Below are 14,867 nucleotides of genomic sequence, written 5' to 3' on the forward strand. Positions count from 1 at the left end.
ACTTATTATACTATAAGGAACCCTTTATTATTAAATATTTCTTTTAGTATTTAAAATAATATAAATATAATATATTTATAAATTTATAAGATAGTTTAATACTCGCGGCTAAAAATTAATATTCTTTAGTTTTTTAATTTAGATATTTAGAAATATAGCTAGATATTTTATTAATATAATATCCCGAAATAATTATAGGTTTAAGTTATACCTATAGGTAAGGGAATAAGAAATAGCTACTTAAATAGCCTTATAAATAAGGCCTTAGAAGGGGAGATATTATATTATAACCTAATATATACCTAACCCCTATAATATATATAACCGCCTTATACCTAGGCATTAGTACTAATTAGAGAAGGATTACTATTAAAGTTAGATTATTATAATCTTAAGATTACTATAATCTAAGGATTGCGATGATCCTAAGATAATTATAATCCCTTTATAATTAGCTTAGTATATAATATATACCTATATATACTTTCTTATATAATAGCTACCTTAGCTATTAATATAACTTAGTTATACTTAATACCTTAAGTATATTACTAGACGTAATATTATATTACCTTTTAAGGTTATATAATATTCTCCTCTACTAATATAAACCTAATATGACCGGTTTATCCCTTAGGAACCCTACGATCGTCACAATTCTAATAAAATCCCGCTTAAGATACCTAGAAGCTACTTTATCTTATTAACCTTATTATATATAATAGTCTATTATATATAATCTTATAATTTTCCCTAGTAATACGAGGGGGGGGCCCCTAATAAAAGTTCTAGTGCTAAAAAGTGTTTCTAGACGGTTAGGCTTATCGGCAACCGTAACTAGCGTCTCTCCCAAGCACGCGATTAGCAGCACTGTTGATCTGAAAGACGGCGTAATTTGTCTGAAAGACCGTTTTCCCCCGGGATAGAGTAAATCTATTTAGGCATTTATGGCGTCGTCATGAGAAAACACTGGACAAGTCGTCAGATGCAGAGATCCGTTGGGCCATAGAAGCGCCGAGAATCGAACGGTAGCCAGCTTTGTAATACCACACAGCCTTTTAAAGTTGCAGTACAACAGGACTCGTGAGATACTCCTGGCTATATAACTGTGAAGATGCGGGCTTAACTCATGCTATCCCTCACTCAGCACATCAATCTTCCATCTCTTTCCCTACCTGGTCCACACTGTTCAATACGTGGAGCTATACGCGGAATCACCTTTGTCCCCGCTAAACTATCACACCCACGCCCACTATGGCCGCCAACACCGCCGTCGTTATTAAGTCCCAGGGAGTTGCGGAGCTTGCTTCCGTCACCGTCCCCTCGCTCCGTGATGGATATGTCCTTGTCGAAGTCAAGGCAGTCGCCTTGAACCCTACAGACATTCTTCACATCGACCTTCTCACAGCCCCTGGCACCCGGTCTGGCTGCGACTTCGCCGGAATTGTCCAGGACGTCGGGGCAAACGTGATCAAGTCATTCAAAAAGGGAGATCGTATCTCTGGCATGGTCCACGGGGGCAACGCGGTAAACAACGAGGACGGAGCCTTTGCCAACTATATCGTCGCCAAGGCCGATCTCGCCCTTCACATTCCTGACTCTGTGAGCTTTGAAGAGGCTGCGACCCTCGGCGTTGGCATTACCACCGTCGGCCAAGGCCTGTACCAAAGCCTGGGACTGCCGCTCCCTGACAAGCCTTCTACGGAGGGCCAGTATGTTTTGATCTACGGTGGAAGCACCGCGACGGGCGCGCTAGCCATTCAATTCGCAAAGCTCTCTGGTCTCAACGTAGTGACGACATCTTCCCCCAAACACTTTGACTACGTCAAGAGCTTGGGCGCCGACGTTGTTTTTGACTACAAGTCGGATACCCTGGTTGAAGAATTCCGCAAATACACGGGCGGACACTTGAAGCACATTTTTGACTGCATTTCCACCGAAGACACTGCTCGCAACAGCGTGTCCGCCCTGGGAGCTGGTGGAAGTTATTCGGCTCTGCGTCTTCTTCCCGACGAATCAGTCGCCTGGATCAGTGAACGAGCCAAGTACAACATGACTTTGGCCTACACCGCCATTGGCGAAGACTTCCAGTTCGGACCTCACACTTTCTCTGCCAAGCCTGAGGACGCAGCTTTTGCTCGTGACTTCTGGAGCCTCGCCGAACGGCTCCTGGCCGAGGGCAAGATCCAGGTGCACAAGCCCAAGGTCAACGCCCACGGGTCTGGGTTAGCTGCCGTGCTAAAGGGTCTGGAGGAAGTTCGAAAGGGGACCGTCAGCGGCGAGAAGCTGGTCTACACGCTAAAATAGAGCGTTGAGGGGTTATTGTTGTTGGAATGGGCCCAAATGAGGGGTGCCAAAAGGGATTCCGAGGGTGAGACTAAATGCCTCACAGCATTCCAGAGCCCCCTGCTAATTACACCAAAATTCCTATGCATCTAAGGGGAGGTTGCAGTACAAAGACCTCGGCTAGATCCCCTCGTTAGAAGCCTTCCTCAGTAGCTCAATTCACTCATCTCTTCTGACCACACCTGCGGTTGCACCCCTTGATCCACCCTCTTTTGAGAATTGCTGTGGTCAATTGGTCTCCCTGCGGGAGGCCTGGCTATGATAGTAAAGAATACATTTTGCACAATGCAGGCATTTCAAATAAGCCGAATGCCATGCGTGGGCCACATAAGTTCGAGGACAATGAAAAGCTACCGTAGAAACTCGAGAAATTCAGAACCTTGGCAGAGTGGGTTTTTACTCCACTATGCACGTTTAAGCCCTTAGCGCGCAGCCACGCCCATAATCAATCCAATTACACATGCAGTAGTTGTTTTTGGGGCCCCATAGGGACACGGGTACCCGTGGGCATTATCTAAGCGTGGATGCGCTAACACTGCGACAACTACGAGATATGGCTATAGGCTTGTGTAGATCGGGTTAATGAGGAGGGACCGCAGCCGGGTTGGTGTATTAAGTGGCCCTATAAGGATGTTCTCCCGGGCGTAATAAATTCTACTGCTACTACTACTACTCCTGCTACTACGACTATAGGGCTGAATACTGTCAAATATGGCCGCCTTCCGGGTGGTCACATGACTTCCCTCTTCCGGCACTAGGCCTGATTAGGAAGCGCGGATCCCGCGCCTCCCTTTTTCAGAGTCTCGCCGAGAACACATAGAGAACAACAACAATACACATGACACAACATTTGACAATAGTCATCTAGAAAATAAGTAGCCATTCCCCTTGACCCTATTTTCCACTATGTAATAGATAGATATCTAAAAGAAGCGTAGGGACTGGAGAGAAGTTCGAAGCAGGCACGCGACGTATTCGCGTTAGTGTCGGATACGAGGGTGGTAAGTCAAGATGAATGATAATCTTAAGACGGAGAATAGATTAGTCATTGATTCAACTCTGTCCCGTCTGTGACGGCACGGTCACAGCTGCGGGTACCTTAGCCGCTGCGCCACGGGGCAAAAGATTGGGCCATAATCGCTATTGTAGCAATTATAGAAGGTGCTTCAACTGCCTATAGAGCCTATCGCTTACAGGGGGACTAAGCCTGTAACACGATGCTCCCTCCTGTGACGATCGTGTAGGTCCTAAGGGAATAAACCGGTCGTACTGGTTTATATTTGCAGAGGGGATGCTGGCGTTGTCTTGAATAGGGTATAAGTCACGTCTGGTAATATGCTCAAAGGTATTGAGTGTAACTAAGTTATATTGATAGCTGAGGTAGCTAGTATATAAGAAAGTGCAGTGAGTGTGTTCTATATACTTTGGGTGATGTGATGGCTCATGATGGATCATGACTTGCAGGGTCTGAGCCGTCATGATCCTCTTGCTGGCTCAGAGAGGATCATGGCCTGCGGGACGTGATCCGTCCTGATCCATATGCGATTGGTGGGGTAATGTGGGTCCTTCCTGTCACGTGGCCTGGAGGTGTTCTAGGTCGTGACAAGAATTAGTTTCCTTTCTTAGAACTTAGATAAAAAAAAAAAAAAAAACCAATACAAGCACAAAGACCACCAATCAGAAGCTCATTTCCTACCCTATAACCTTATCTATCTTATAACCCACTTTTATTGGCCTATGATTCCTTATCTAGCTAATCAGCTCTTTATAAGGACTGAATCCACTGCCTATTCTCCTCCTATTTTAGTTACCTACCCTATACCATTTTTAGACCTTATAGTCTATATTTTTCAGTCTTTTACAGATTCTAAACTAAGAAATAGGAATTAATTTGTTTTTTTATATTTTTGATGACTCTTTGTGAGGGGGTTAAAAAGTGGCAGTTTATATGGGGAAACTTTTTTCTTACTTACCGGTAGGTGGGTGTTGTGAGACAGTACGTGTATTCGGTCCATTGGTTGAATCAGTGTATTCGTGTTGGGTTCGTGTTCTCGTTAAGTATCTGCCCCTGAAGGACCTGCTTTTAATCTTAAGATCGTTGACCCACACGTGACACCCCACATATTCAACAGGTGTTACCGGTGGGTGGGTACTGCATGGTAAGTTACTGAGCTGTACAAAGGGCACAAGTGACCGCGCGTGACGGCGGTCACATGTGCAGACGACGGCGACATCCAAAACTCCTGAAGCGTGAGGAGGTCTAATTCCTGCCCTTTTTCTCTCCTCGCGCTCCGCCCTGTATCTAGACGCGATCTTAACAGTGCTAGTAATCGATCCTCGAGCTGAGCCGTAACGTTACTGCTAAGCCTGATCTAGATGCGAGGCCCTCACAGAAATCAGTCCTGTTTAGGAAAATGAGACATAAGTTGATGTACATTTGGCCCCAGGCAAGTAGCTTTGCAGACCATCGGAGCCTGGGTGACAGATATCGGGCGGCGGAATGACACGCTCGCGGTCCGACGCAGGTACTAGTTGTTACGGCCTGACACAGTCCCCGTCACGTGCCCAAAACTTCCCCATAAAACACCCTCTGATCCTAGCCAACCAGAGACAGTCTCACGCTTCGAGGACGAGTCTCACGCCGTGAGACCTATTCTCACGCCGTGATACCCTCTTGGCAACCGTGAGACACTCATGTATATATACAACGTTCATTACACCTTAGATAGATATTTAGCCCTCAAGCTATCAACAAACTTCAATTACCTTCAAGACCTTCTTGACCCATTACTAAGACGTGACCGCCCCATTGCACAGTAACGCCGAGACTCTCTGCCAACAGTAAACCCAGCACGCCCGGTTTATTCCCTTGGAAAACACCAGACGTCACACTAGTGCTGTGCCGGTCAGATTCGCGTCCCGAGCTTGCTATCGTGTCAGTGCCTTGATGCTAGGGCTTTGAAAGGCTGTACCATTGCAGACCAGATGGCTGCAGTGGCGCTGTTAAACCCCTCATATTCGTGTTCTTCGACCCGTGCGCCGATCCGGCCGGCGCAACTGTTGTCCCGTCATCAGTAACCATCGGAGCTAGTACATTGCAGATGAGTAATTGACAGTCAAAATGCCTCAGAAAAAATGGGAGAGCACGACGATTGCCGAGCAATTATGCCGCCCAATGTGGGTGATGCTCTCAGGTAGCCGTGGCACCGCGCAGCATCACAGTCAGACACCATGCTTGGCATGATGTGACCCAGTTTCACACCGGACCGATTCACTTGTAAGGTGACTCATACTCGAGGATGAAAAAAGCAGGCAATCTCTTGTACGTTTTTGATAGATCCCTTCCCGGAAGCTTTGCATCAATTTTTTGCAACTATTAGAGAGTAAGTTCAGCATCTGTAAAGTCCCCAGAGGCCTAACACCACGCCTGAAGCAACTTCCGGGTTTCAATTTTCGACACCTTCAAACCGGGCCCAAGCATCGGCAGATGGGGTTGAGGACAATAATTTGTGCTCGTAAGTAGCTGCTCCTGCTCCCCCAGCTGCTAAACAGTCCAGTTATTCGACCAAGTCTCGATAATCTGGACTGTCGCCTCAAACCTCAACCGCGGCCCGTCACCTAAGCACACGCTGCTCCTAATCATCATATCAATCAATCTACGGACTCTCGATAAATCCTCCGAAGAACCCAAGCCTTGCAAACCCAGCTCAATAACCTGATAACCCTCTCCAAGTCTGCCCCTTAAGAGATCCTCGACTCCATCTGGCCGCAAAAAGCTTTCAAGCGGTGTTCCATTAGCTGCACATGTGCGAACCATTATGTCCTGCATTCGCATTTCGCCTTCAGGGTCGTATCCGGGGTGATCAGACGTGACATACCCCTGCTTGCGAAACATCAGTCGAGCGTGGATGCCATCAAGAACTCTGCGGTCAGATTTCATTGGAATAATCTCGTCGAATACCTTATGAGCCGTCGCCGCGGCCTCGCTATTACCGTCGAGAGCAGCCCGGAGAAGATTGGAGCCCCATAACAGACCCGACCAGAAGATGGCGCTAGAAAGAGTGGTATTGGCTTCCAAGTAAGGAACAATATCGACAGGAGGGTTGTTCACCCTGAAAACTGGACGCTCCAGCCAGAGACCGTACCCAAGCCGTGGGGACATTCGTCCGGTCAGGTAACCCGGTTGCTGTCCGTTTTCTGCGCTGTCCTCGTGTTGAGCTGGCCGTCCATTTTCTGTTCCGGACGGCACTGTGCGATAATGTCCAGATGGAGGCGACGAGGGTGCGCCGGTCAGAGTGAGTGCTTGTGTCCGTTGTTGACCAACTGTGCTTGGGTCCACTGCGTGTCCATCATCGCTGCCATCGGTCCATTCCGTGTCATCATCGAAGCCGGCAGCCTGCCGTGCGTTATGCACGGCATCATTGAGCTCCGCATTTCCTAGCCGAGATGCGACGCGAGTTAGAGACGCGATGGCAACCCGCATCGCTTCGTTGCTTTCCCGAAGCTCGTTGATCGTCGTAATCTGTCTCTGTCTGAAGGCCCTCTGGGCATTTCTGCCTCTTTCTCTCCGTAACTGCGCCGTTGTCAGCGGGGCCGCACACTCTCCAATCAACTAACCCCCCCTTTCTCGTTGCGCTTACTGTCAGGATATCATCAGCTGGCGGGGTATCAGCTCTGGTGGCTTTCATCTTGGGGTGGGTGTTGGTAAGTACGGAGGAATCGCATGGAAGGTCAGATAAGGCGGAGCTGGAGACGCTGGGGTCGGAAGGCTTTATTTGACTGGATGTGCTGGTCCTGCCAGATTTACCGGGGCTGCCGGCAGGAGACACCAATCGTTACTCTGCTGCCTAACGGTTAACTACTAAAACCGGCGTCTTTATCGCCGTTTCTAGCATACGTCCGAAACCTCCAAAATCAGACGCTACGTGTAGGAAATTCGTGCATTCAATGGACAAAACTCAGCTGCCCCGACACTCGGCTCGACACTAAGACCCCTTGGACAAGTTACGGCTTGTTGCTTGGCTCACCCTTGGGGCCCCACCCCCCGAAATGGAGATCAATGCTACAAGGATAGGAAAGTTAAAGCACCATTTTCATACACGGGCTTACTCTTAGAGGGGGGGCGGGGATGACTTTTTCGCGGCCTTCTATTAGTCCAAAACCTTGTCCGCGGTGAAGCCAGCCGGTTCGACCACGCCTTAACAATCGAATTGGCCTGGGGATGGCGAGGACAGCCCAAGCAAATGACCCAGCGACGGCCATGGATGTAAATATGCACGTGCATAGTCTCCTACTGTAGGGCTCCCTATGAGGTCACTCAACGCTGTTACAAGTTCACGGGGTCCGTTGAATATGACTCAACACCGAGTCGGGATTTCATGTTGGCGGTATCAGAATGGTGTAGCACCCCTATCAATTGCCTTCCATTTATGTCGTCCTGGCTGGGTGCTGCACTCGGCACTGCTCCGTTCCTTGATCTCCGCTCTCGTCTTAAGACCTCTCTCTACCCTTCTCTCCCTCTCTCTCTCCCCCCCAGCTCTATTACGAGTCTTGCTTCGTTCTTGGCCTGGAGATCTGTCCCTTGGCTAGTTTATGCTCCCTTCCTGTCGGATTCGTGTCCTTTGAGCCATGCGACGCTTGCCGAGTCCCTCGCTCTCCTCTCGAAAGATCCCGACGTGCGACTACCGTAAAGGCCATGTTATACATGATTCCTCGCGCCCCTTTCAAGATTGGTCAACTGTCTCATGAATAGATACTGACAAGCTATTTTGATGTCGAGCAACTCCATGTATTATAAAGTAAGTCTTTTGAGCACGCCTCGGTCGTGTTGTTTGATTGTGAGACCAAACTGCTCCCCGCCCCGTCTCAAGCGTCGGCACCTGCGGTCAATCACACTTGGCTCGAAAAAAGGGGTCTTCATGATACTACATGCGGCCGCCAGGAATCAGCACTCCTCGGTATCGCATTTTCCCACTCCCCAACGCCTCAAACGCCTCTGCTATGCCCTTCTCCGTCATGGGAAAAGCCTGAACTATCGGCTTGACACCGTTTCGGGCCGCAAACTCGAGCATTTGCTTTTGGATGGCTCGTGGCGCGACCATGGATCCTTGCACACGAAGACCCATAGAAACAAGAGCTGGGTAGGGGATACTGAAGTTGTCAAAGGAGATGGTGAGTGGGAAAATAGTCGCACCCGGGCTTAAGAGCGGGATATACAGACTCCACTCCGGTGGCGAGCTCGAGGTGACGAGCAGGATATCAAGCTTCTTCTCGCCAATGTCGAGCCCTTTTTTGTCCTTGGTGGCATAGAATGTCCTTGCGCCGAGCTTCATGGCTTCGGCTTTTTTGGAGTCGGTACCGCTAAAGACAGCGACATCGCAACCCATTTTGGCGGCAAACTGGATCGCAAGGTGGCCAAGGCCGCCGACACCAATGACGCCTACACGGGCAATGGCAGCATCATCGAGCATGTGGAGTGCGTTAAAAACTGTCGCCCCTGCACACATGAGTGGTGCAGCTTCGGCGTCGGTGAGACCATCGGGGATTTTGAAGAGGAAAGATTCCTTCCAAATGGCACCGGAAGCGAAGGAGCCCTGATCGAGATCTGCAAATCCGTACATACTGCGGCTTGGGCAGAATGTTTCACGGCCAGATTGGCAAAGCTCGCAGAGGCCGCAACTGTCGTGCTCGTAGCCCCATCCCACCCGATCGCCTTCTTTTAGCTGGCGAACTGCAGGACCCGTGGCTTCCACAATGCCGATGCCCTCGTGGCCGAGAACCATGTCTTGGTTGCGGTAGTGGACGTCAGTGCCGCAGAGGCCGGAAGCAGTGACTTTCACGAGGACTTGGTCGCCCGTGAGCTCCGTTTTCTCCGTAGTGGTCTTCTTAATTGAGCCATCCTGGCTGCCTTTGTAGACTGTGAAGGAATGCATTTTCTTGGAAATTGTGAGAAGAATGGAGTTACCGTGACGAATACGTGCTTCTTTTTAAATTGATAAGAATGAAGTTTCTGAGGCACAGACAGAGTGAAACTTGACTGAGAATAAGAGGTAGGCTGAACTTTATACATGCCCAAATACTTAAGCAGTGATCAACTGCGATGACAGTTGAACCACACGATAACTCAACGCGTCAAACTTGCGTGTGAATGCCGAAGCAGCACTAGACGAACGCACTAATTCACGGACTATTACGGCCGAGCTTCAAAATGCGGTAAGGCTCGGGCTCTAGGTATCGACTGCAGTCAGGTCGGTAACGCTTTGGACCACTCCTTCTAAGAAAAACTCCGTCGGACTTTGCTTAGCCCGACCGGCTGATAAATCATGCCAGACTTTGTATTCAGCAACTTGACCACATCTACTCACCGTTCAAACAAGCTCATACCCACATTGGTGGAATATGCCATTAAATTAAACATACTTTGGCCCCATGCGGTTCTGGACGGGCCGTTGGCACGAACATTTGTCCCGATTACTGATGTCGATCAGTCATTGTCGATCCGACATCTCCATTTCCAACCAACGGGAGGCGGTGCAATCATGGTGTCCGCCCTCTTCATCTGAAACGTGGTGTGGGGCCAATGCCTTCATCTGCTAAAAATATCAACTGCTGTTGGTAACCGCCGGAAAAGTGGTCAAGGAGAACATACTGATCACGCCTGTCCAGAATCCAACCCCATTCTGCCATATTACTTGTATGGCACGTTTCTGTGGCCCTGGAAATCGCATCTAACATATTAGTTGCGATATACGCTTAATGAAATCAAGCACTACTCGTCCTCATACAGTTTGGACTAGCAACAGACTCCAATATCAGATACGTATTAGTTGGCGCTTCGCAGAAATTCGATACTACCGTTCAGCTGTTGAGCTGGGCTGGAATGCGGTGCCCGCTGCTGTCAATTAAGTTATGTTAGGGTTATTGTGTTACGCGATATAGGAGTCGCGCAACTTCCCCCTCTGTTAAGCATGTGTTGAAGGGGCAATGGCCTTTTTGCGGACCGGTCCGGAATCCAGGATAAAGTGGACGCCGGCAGGTCATCAAACCCTAGTATCTACAGGCATTACTTTGACAGGATGCTCTTGGCGATTTCCTTCGCCAGGCTCTTCATCTTATCCGTGGAATGCTCCTTCAAGCCCAGCAGCTCGTTTTGAACCACTTCGGGGCCCGGCCCATACTCCTCAGTCCGGGATGCCACATTTATGTAACCCAAGTGTCGCAGGTACTGATGGGCCATGAGGATCAAATGAGCGCTTGATTTTCTATGTAAAGGAGCGACGAGAGTTGCCTGTGTTCAGTCTGCCGATCTCAAAGGCAGCAGGCTGTTGCCTGACGCTAGGTATGGTGTAGCGTTCACGCTGGCCGTGAAGCTATTCACGATGGTTGTGATCCTTGCCCTTGACACCAAGAAAACCCAATCCTCAAATATGCCCGGAGACAAGGCCTTGTTTGGCTTGGCTACTGCGTCAGCTGGATTCTCCTCTGTGATCGTCCATCCCTCAGCACCAGTAACTTCCTGAACCGCTTCGATGAGGTCCTTCATGGACAAGCGGCCGTCGTGGATTCTCATGTGTCGGCTCTTGGTCTGCTCGGGATTCTTGAGAATGCCGACGACCCCATTGCCGACGGTAGACAGTCGCGGCATGCTGACTGGGAACACGCCGCCAGCGTACAGAGTGGCTTTCTTTCCGGCCAGATAAGCGAGAAAGCCAGCCTGCAGACCCCAGTCGAGAAACAGGTTGTTGTAAACAATGGTATAGGAGAGGTCTGTCTTCCGAGCCTCCTGCTCAAGCAGGTCTTCGATTTGACCCTGTCGCCGTACGTGGGAAAGGATCGGACAGAGGGTTGCTTTAGATCGGCGCCAAAGTCGGAGGGGATGAAGCGTTTGACGCCGGCGGAAATGGCCGCCTTGATAACTTTCTCCTGGCCCCCAACAGCCAGAGACCCCATGGTGCTCACAACGGCCTCCTGGCCACAGAGGGCATCCGCCAGGGAAGATTCAGAGTTGTACCTTAGTCGACGACAACCTCCTTGACCTTGGAAGGATACTTGATAGGAAGATTGCCGGCGTACGGACGAGGACGGTCACGTCCAAGCCGGTATCAACCAGTTCCTTCAGGACAACCGCGCCGAGACTGCCACCGGCCTACTTGCATGCCAGTTATCTACATCTCGCAATTGTGAAGGAAGAAACATACGCCGACGTGAGCAACACGAGTATATCCAGCCATCTTTTGTGAGTGACGCTGAAGTAATATCCTGATAGTAGTGGAACAGCAGTAAACGGCTGGGATTGTGGGGATGACGGTTCAACCTGAAGCGGCGGAGCAGAACGGTCAAGTAGTAGCATGAATGACGTCAACTCCAAAGACACATCAGATGCAGGCCCTCATTTTTGTTTACGGCTTAATCATTCTGAAGATTCCAAACCTAAAATCATCTCATTGTTTTACTCAGATGATTGGCGATCGGGCTTTCGCCTCCGCAACAGTGCAGCTTGGGGTGAAAAGCACTCGTCTGCGGCAAACTCCGTGTCGGGTATTGTTTCGCCCAACTGGCTGATAAATCATACCGGATCGTGGTACCCATCAGTAATATGCTGGAACCAGTATGGGGATACCTGAGTCTAAGCTGTGGCTCTTCACTTGGTTTGCTGTCATTGGCACACATCATTGTCCTGATTACTGATGGTCATCAGTCATTGAATGTCAAGCATTTCGGGAGCGGTGCTATGTCAGTCCGCCATCACCATGTACTGATTTCCGCATTGCGCTTTCGCAGGCGACCGAATGTCGTCGCGTTGGAGAGATGTACTTGGATGCCCACCAACGCTTGTTGCAAATCTGGGTAACAGGACAAAACCCTGCCTTACTGACAACAAAGTGGGCGTGCCACACATCATTATAGACATAAGTGCACAAGGTGTCATGGAAACCCAGCACCAGCACAGAAATGGGGACAAGATGAAAAAAGACAATCAATTGACCCAATCAGACAGGATCGACAGATCCGACAATTCCCCCCATACAAAGTGCGACGACGCTAATGAACGCTGGGGGTAGAGTTGGTTGACATTAAGGGGAGAAATGGTTGGCATGAAAATCTAGGTCTGGGATATTTATTTTAGATGAGGCAGCGCTCACCGCTTGAGATTAAAATAAGGAGGCGTAAGTACCAAGTAGAAGATACTAACCCAACGTTTACAACAAATCTCGAGGGTTGCAACGTCAATGATCATCATGGACCGGTTTGTCAATGTTCAGGTGTTTCCGGTTGTGATTTAGAAGGTATGCAAGTAACTGCGTGGCTCTGAAAGGTCCGGGTATATCCATGACTGGAGGCCACAGGTTCTGCTCTTCGGATCCAGTGTGCAACCGTACTGCTTCCGTTACGGCGTTGCCCCGTGGCAAGTTGATCTCGTGCCGTCGCTGAAGGTGTGAAAAGCCGCATCCGATTGTTGCACCTGCTAGATGCCTCCCCGGCTTACACCAACTGCTAGGTCCCAAGAAGCGCCGCTTGTCGGTCGACCTTGATGTCCGGCTGCGGGGAGGGTTCGACAGCAGGACTCTCGAGCAAGCTCTCAAGCAGATCCATAGATACGGGCCACGACGAGAATGCCCTCTTCATAAGCCTCCGATTCGACGCGTTAATGTAAAAGCGAGCGGAAAGGCGGAGTTCACTAATCTTCTTAATGCCTGCCGAGGCTGGCCAGACCATGCAGGGGTTGTCAGACGGCCGACAAACAAACTTGACACCATGGGTCTGACCTACCTTCAGGTCATTGTAACTAATCAGTTCAACAATATCCAGCCTCGTGTCTCCGGGTTCGGCCCAAACAGGGACGACATGCCATCTCACTCCGCCGGTGGTTTAGATACGCCAGCCGCGCCCGCCGGCAGGACTATTGGACCGCCCGAGCCAAGTCTGTTGGTTCGCATCCGGAGGGTTTGATGGCGCTACTCCGGAGCCATCAAGATACCACGTAGTACAGCTCGTATGCTTTGTCATCCATGGGAATGATATTGTGATGCAAGCGGCAAGCTCTCGGCAATTTCGGCGCATACGACCAGCCTTAGTTACTGCGGCACCTAGCACTGGTGTAGGTACATATGGTAGTCCCGACTTCACCGACGTTCCACCTCCGCCCTAACGCCACTGATCGATCCTTCTCCTATCCCATCTACCACGCATCGTCATCATGAAGGCCCTCGTGTCAAAACCTCACCTGCTCTCCAGAGTCGCCGCCCTTATCCTGGGTAAGACCATCGGCGGCCCTGGCGCAGACTTCATAGACATCCCCGAGCCCGCCATCTCCCCAGACGAGGTCCTCGTCAAGGTCCGCGCAGTCGCCCTGAACCCGACCGACTACAAGCACATCGACGCCATCTCCCCGCCCGGCTGTGTCATCGGCTGCGACTATGCCGGCGAGGTCGTCAAGGTCGGCAGCAACGCCGCCAAATCCTGGTCCGTCGGCGACCGAATCGCCGGTGCCGTCCACGGCGGTCTCTTCCCCGACAGGGGTGCCTTCGCCGAGTATCTGAAGACCGACAGCGATCTCGCCTGGAAGATCCCCGCCGACGTGGACGACACGGTCGCCGCGACCTTCGGTATCTCGGCCGTGACCGCCATGCAGGCCTTGAACGCTCGCCTCGGCCTTCCCTATCCCGACGAGAAGAAGGCCACCCAACAACAGCACCCGGCTCCTGTCATCTTTGTGTACGCCGGCTCCACGTCCGCCGGCCTTTTCACCATCCAGATAGCCAAGCTCGCAGGCTACACCGTCGTCACAACCGCCTCGCCACGCTCCACCGACCTCGTCAAGAGCTACGGCGCCGACGCCGTCTTCAACTACCAGGACCCCGAGGTCGCCGACGCCATTATCAAGCAGTACCCGGACGTCTCTCTCGCCGTAGACTGCTTCTCCGAGGGCAAGTCCTTCGCCGTCTGCGACGCTGTCCTCAAGAATAAGGCTGGCAAGCTCATTGCGCTGCTGCCCCCGGCCAAAGCCAAGTACCCCGGCATCGAGCACGAGCTCATAATGTCATACACGCTCTTTGGCCGGCCCTTCCAGTGGCTGCCGCCTGTCGGGCCTAAGTTCCCGGCGCTGCCCGATGACCGCAAGGCACTTGCCCGCTTTTATGCCAGCTTGCCGCAGCTCGTGAGGGACAAGGCGCTCAGGCCGCCGCCGATATCCCTTGAAGAGGGTGGATGGGACGGGATCTTAACCGGGCTTGATAAGCTGCGGTCGGGTAAGATGTCAGGGGGCAAGATTATCGTAAAGCTGTAGGAGAAATGAGGCGGGGCATCCCCGTTACTGTCTTGTTGTTGGATTGCGAGTGAATTGCTTTATTGTATTTCTCGTTCCTACATTCTCTGATGAATACAGATTCAATATATATATAGTCTTCATCCGTAGGACTATAAGCCCCAGAAGTCCTAGATTCTAGGACTTCAGGATTACCGGGATTACCCCTGACGTTCAGGGGGAACTACCTATCTTCCAACACGCACCCATCCACCTT

The 14,867-nt window shown here is 50.6% G+C and overlaps 5 protein-coding genes across 5 annotated transcripts; 2 read left to right on the forward strand and 3 right to left on the reverse strand.

The window, feature by feature from the left end:
• Positions 1–1,254: 1,254 nt before the first annotated feature.
• Positions 1,255–2,307, forward strand: NECHADRAFT_56444 (uncharacterized protein; the record flags this gene model as incomplete). Its single annotated transcript, XM_003039258.1, has 1 exon — positions 1,255–2,307. One exon carries the CDS (start codon positions 1,255–1,257, stop codon positions 2,305–2,307), a length of 1,053 nt encoding a protein of 350 aa, XP_003039304.1.
• A 3,583-nt stretch (positions 2,308–5,890) lies between these two features.
• On the reverse strand, positions 5,891–7,034 carry NECHADRAFT_89337 (uncharacterized protein; the record flags this gene model as incomplete). The annotated part of the gene is made up of 2 exons (XM_003039260.1): positions 5,891–6,919; positions 6,987–7,034. The coding sequence occupies 2 exons, from the start codon at positions 7,032–7,034 to the stop codon at positions 5,891–5,893; spliced, it is 1,077 nt and encodes a 358-aa protein (XP_003039306.1).
• Positions 7,035–8,270: 1,236 nt separating this feature from the next.
• Positions 8,271–9,278, reverse strand: NECHADRAFT_56446 (uncharacterized protein; the record flags this gene model as incomplete). Its single annotated transcript, XM_003039261.1, has 1 exon — positions 8,271–9,278. The coding sequence occupies one exon, from the start codon at positions 9,276–9,278 to the stop codon at positions 8,271–8,273; it is 1,008 nt and encodes a 335-aa protein (XP_003039307.1).
• Positions 9,279–10,639: 1,361 nt separating this feature from the next.
• Positions 10,640–11,576, reverse strand: NECHADRAFT_89339 (uncharacterized protein; the record flags this gene model as incomplete). Its single annotated transcript, XM_003039262.1, has 4 exons — positions 10,640–11,155; positions 11,185–11,381; positions 11,419–11,491; positions 11,544–11,576. The coding sequence occupies 4 exons, from the start codon at positions 11,574–11,576 to the stop codon at positions 10,640–10,642; spliced, it is 819 nt and encodes a 272-aa protein (XP_003039308.1).
• Positions 11,577–13,543: 1,967 nt separating this feature from the next.
• On the forward strand, positions 13,544–14,632 carry NECHADRAFT_56442 (uncharacterized protein; the record flags this gene model as incomplete). The annotated part of the gene is made up of 1 exon (XM_003039259.1): positions 13,544–14,632. The coding sequence occupies one exon, from the start codon at positions 13,544–13,546 to the stop codon at positions 14,630–14,632; it is 1,089 nt and encodes a 362-aa protein (XP_003039305.1).
• Positions 14,633–14,867: the final 235 nt, after the last annotated feature.

The sequence above is a fragment of the Fusarium vanettenii genome, assembly GCF_000151355.1.
Source record: "Fusarium vanettenii 77-13-4 unplaced genomic scaffold NECHAsca_129_unmapped, whole genome shotgun sequence".
NCBI lineage: Eukaryota > Fungi > Ascomycota > Sordariomycetes > Hypocreales > Nectriaceae > Fusarium > Fusarium vanettenii.